This window comes from Hippocampus comes, unplaced genomic scaffold, assembly GCF_001891065.2.
Source record: "Hippocampus comes isolate QL1 unplaced genomic scaffold, H_comes_QL1_v1.1 scaffold82, whole genome shotgun sequence".
Lineage (NCBI taxonomy): Eukaryota > Metazoa > Chordata > Actinopteri > Syngnathiformes > Syngnathidae > Hippocampus > Hippocampus comes.
This window is the reverse complement of record NW_017805135.1, coordinates 2,618,529-2,621,582: the sequence shown is the minus strand read 5'-3', so window position 1 is coordinate 2,621,582 and position 3,054 is coordinate 2,618,529. Positions and strand designations below refer to the sequence as shown.

Sequence of the window (3,054 nt, the reverse complement as noted above, 5' to 3'; positions counted from 1 at the left end):
GGGGGGGGGCGGGCACGCGCGCGTGTGTGTGTGTTTGACACATGGGTCAAGTCTGTGCGAGACAATAAGCAGGGAAATCATATGTGAACGTCGTTAGTTTATACAAGACTCGAAGTGGTGAGAAGCAACAGCTAAAACAACAATCAGTGCATGTGTGTTTTCCACGAGTGTGGCCATTCTTTATCTAAAGCGATGACCAGTGTGCTGCTCTCTGCACTCTTATCTCGAGGGAAGGAAGTGAACAGACTTATCCAGGACACACGTGTCGCTGTGTGAGCTGTGATAGGTGCCAGGCCCAGGGAGGACAATCAAAACACCAAACGTGATGCAGCATGCAGAATCCACATGGGGGAAATTAATTATTTGACCATATAGAGCATTTCCATTGAAAGCGGACTGCTGGGATCATCATATATGTATACGGTCAAGATTTGGGCCTCACGGATTAAAAAAAAAAAACAAACATCTAAATTCAGTTTTTCAATATAGGCAATACTATTTGCATGGGGTTAAGTGGACTGTATTTCAGATGAATTCATGATGAAATGTGAAAAAAACATTTTGGTCAGATTGCTCCAAAAAGTAACTGGCACAAAATTCTTCAATGAAATTTCCCATTGCGGGCATTTGTCATAATCAAAAAAAAAAAAAAGAAAAGAAGTAACAATAAAACAACCAACCTTTGGCTGATAATGACTCAGGAGTTGAATTGTAAGCTGAAGGGGGCCGTCCAAGTTGATGATGTGAGGTCAAACTTCATCAGATTTTAAGGGGTTAAAATCTCAGACGATGTCCTTACATGACATCGGAATTTACTTGCCAATGTTCTTTCAAGAGTTCCTGAATGTATGGGGGAGGGTCGATATATTTTTTGCTGAGATGCTGGTTGCTATGTACCCTTGAAAGATTTGGTTTTCTAAAGCATAGAAAACTAATGGTTTCAACTTGCGAACATTGAAATTGCTGTAACTCGAGCAATCTATCCTATAACAGGATGATTCCGTCTTTACTTGTTTATGTTTTCCAAGACTGTGTCACTGTGTGCGTTTATTGTCCGTACACCGTGTGTGTTACCTGTCTCTCCATGTTTGCCTCTGCTGGTGTCTGTCGATCAATGCAGACAGGAGCGTCTCTGCCATGTCTCTCCTGCTCTCGCCCACTTGTCCTTCCTCCTCCTCCTCCTCCTCTTCCTCCACTTTAGCCAAGAACAGCATCGTCTGAAACGCAAAAAGCACAAATAGAGGAGATTCTTGAACATTTCGGACAAACCACTTTTGAGGTCCAGCTTGAAGTCCAGTTTTTGGTCATGTAAAGCACGCTTGAATGAGTGTGGTGTCCCAAAAACTTGTTTAAGCGGTTCCAGCTATCGTGTCGACCGTGACACCCGCAGGATGGCGTCACACAGTAAGGCTGGCATTTCAGTCGGTTTCACATCAGAGGACGGGCAAATTACATCCAATATCAGAGCGTGAGTCAATTAATCACGGCCTCGCACAGCACAGTGTAATGTACGAGTATCCCCCTGTTGAACATGCATTACAGGCTGGCTTAAAAGTGTGACGTGGCACATCAGCGCTAATCGGAGGCATCCTGGCAAACCTTTGCCTGCAAAAGTCCGCCGCCGCTTTTAAGCCGGTTGAGAGGGAGTCAAATGAAAAAGGATCTGGCAGCCCAAATTAAATGCGGCGCTGTCAGCCACAGTCAAATCCTCTCTTCCTCCCACCCCTCCTTTTTCACTTCTTCTTCTATCCTTCACAGACTCTTCTGGCTCTTTTAAATATCCTTAAAAAATGTCAGGGGGGGCCTTCTCGGAGGCGCCTGTGAAAGTGATGGATCTGTAACTCTGACTGACGGTGACGCCTTGTTAAGAGCACTCTCTTCCCATCATATCCACCAGTCAATTGCATTCATTTCTTCCCATTAACAGTCAACCGCCTCGCGAGTCTTCCTAGCTAACTAAAAAAAAAAAAAAAAAAAAGAAGAAGAAAAAAAAACAACCAAAGGGGCGCTTTTTCGTCTCGTTTGCCTCTGTTGGGGGGGGGGGGTGACAATCTAACTGTCTGTCTTAATTTTCACTGAAGAAAGGTTTGATTGTCTCTGTGTGTGTTTTAAAAGGATTGCGGTGTGATTTGCAGGCGCTTACATCCTTTCCAAGACAGGTGTCAAAAACAAACAAAAATAAGTGTCTCCTTGAGTGATTACATTTGACTTAGAGGAGACACCAAATATTAGAGTGACCGGGTAAAAAGAGTGCTGGTGACTCTGCCTATGGAGACTGTAACTTTGGATCAAAACATGTCCTCCAGGCGGAGGAGATATGCTAGGAAAGGCATTGCTATTGAGCTCCTGCAACAGAGACTTAATAATGGATGGGGGTGTGGGGTGCTTTTTATTCTCACTACAACAGTGCAAGAACGTTAACATAAAGGAATAAGACAAGTGTTGTCATTCTACAGCAAACATACAACACAGTGTTATATTGCCTTCTCCAATATTTCCACATTTACCATGTAGAAGATCACGTTTGTACTCGTCCTTTTAGTCGCAATAATGAGATAATTTGGGCCCTCTACTGTAACACCAAAGCTTCATGTTCAAACTAGTGTTTACAAAACTGTCGATGGATATATATGACAAGCTCAGCTGCAATGATATCTGATTTTACCAAGCCGAGACAAGTGAGAGTTTGGCAACCTCTTCCCTACCTCAGTGCCTCTGTGTTGTCTCATACAAGAGACCAATATTGCATTGACCGAAGGGAGGGGAAAGGCATCAGGTACCTTGCTGCCGGGTAAATGGAAAGCTTCAGCTCACAAACATAAACAACTGGCACACTGTGATCCAGTCAGACCGAGTCGTTGTCCAGACGTGTGATCTGTGTGTGTTTGTGGCACGCCACTGTTGAGGTACTTTCCTCCTGAGGGCCAAACTCTCCACTGGTAGCAAAATGATATTAAGCCCGGGAAGAAAGAAATGGCAAAATGCATTGACTGCTCTGTGACATTTCAGAAGTTGGTGTGTGTTTTTGTGAGGCTGTATGTGTGCACGTGTATT

General features: G+C 43.9%; 1 protein-coding gene across 3 annotated transcripts in view; it reads right to left on the bottom strand.

The window, feature by feature from the left end:
• Window positions 1-3,054, bottom strand: part of fto (FTO alpha-ketoglutarate dependent dioxygenase) — a 136,633-nt gene that overhangs the window by 72,243 nt on the left and 61,336 nt on the right. For all 3 annotated transcript variants that reach the window (XM_019866646.1, XM_019866647.1, XM_019866645.1), the window contains one exon: window positions 1,075-1,217. In XM_019866646.1, the coding sequence (XP_019722205.1) occupies window positions 1,075-1,217 (143 nt within the window). The remainder of the gene's footprint in view (window positions 1-1,074; window positions 1,218-3,054) is intronic.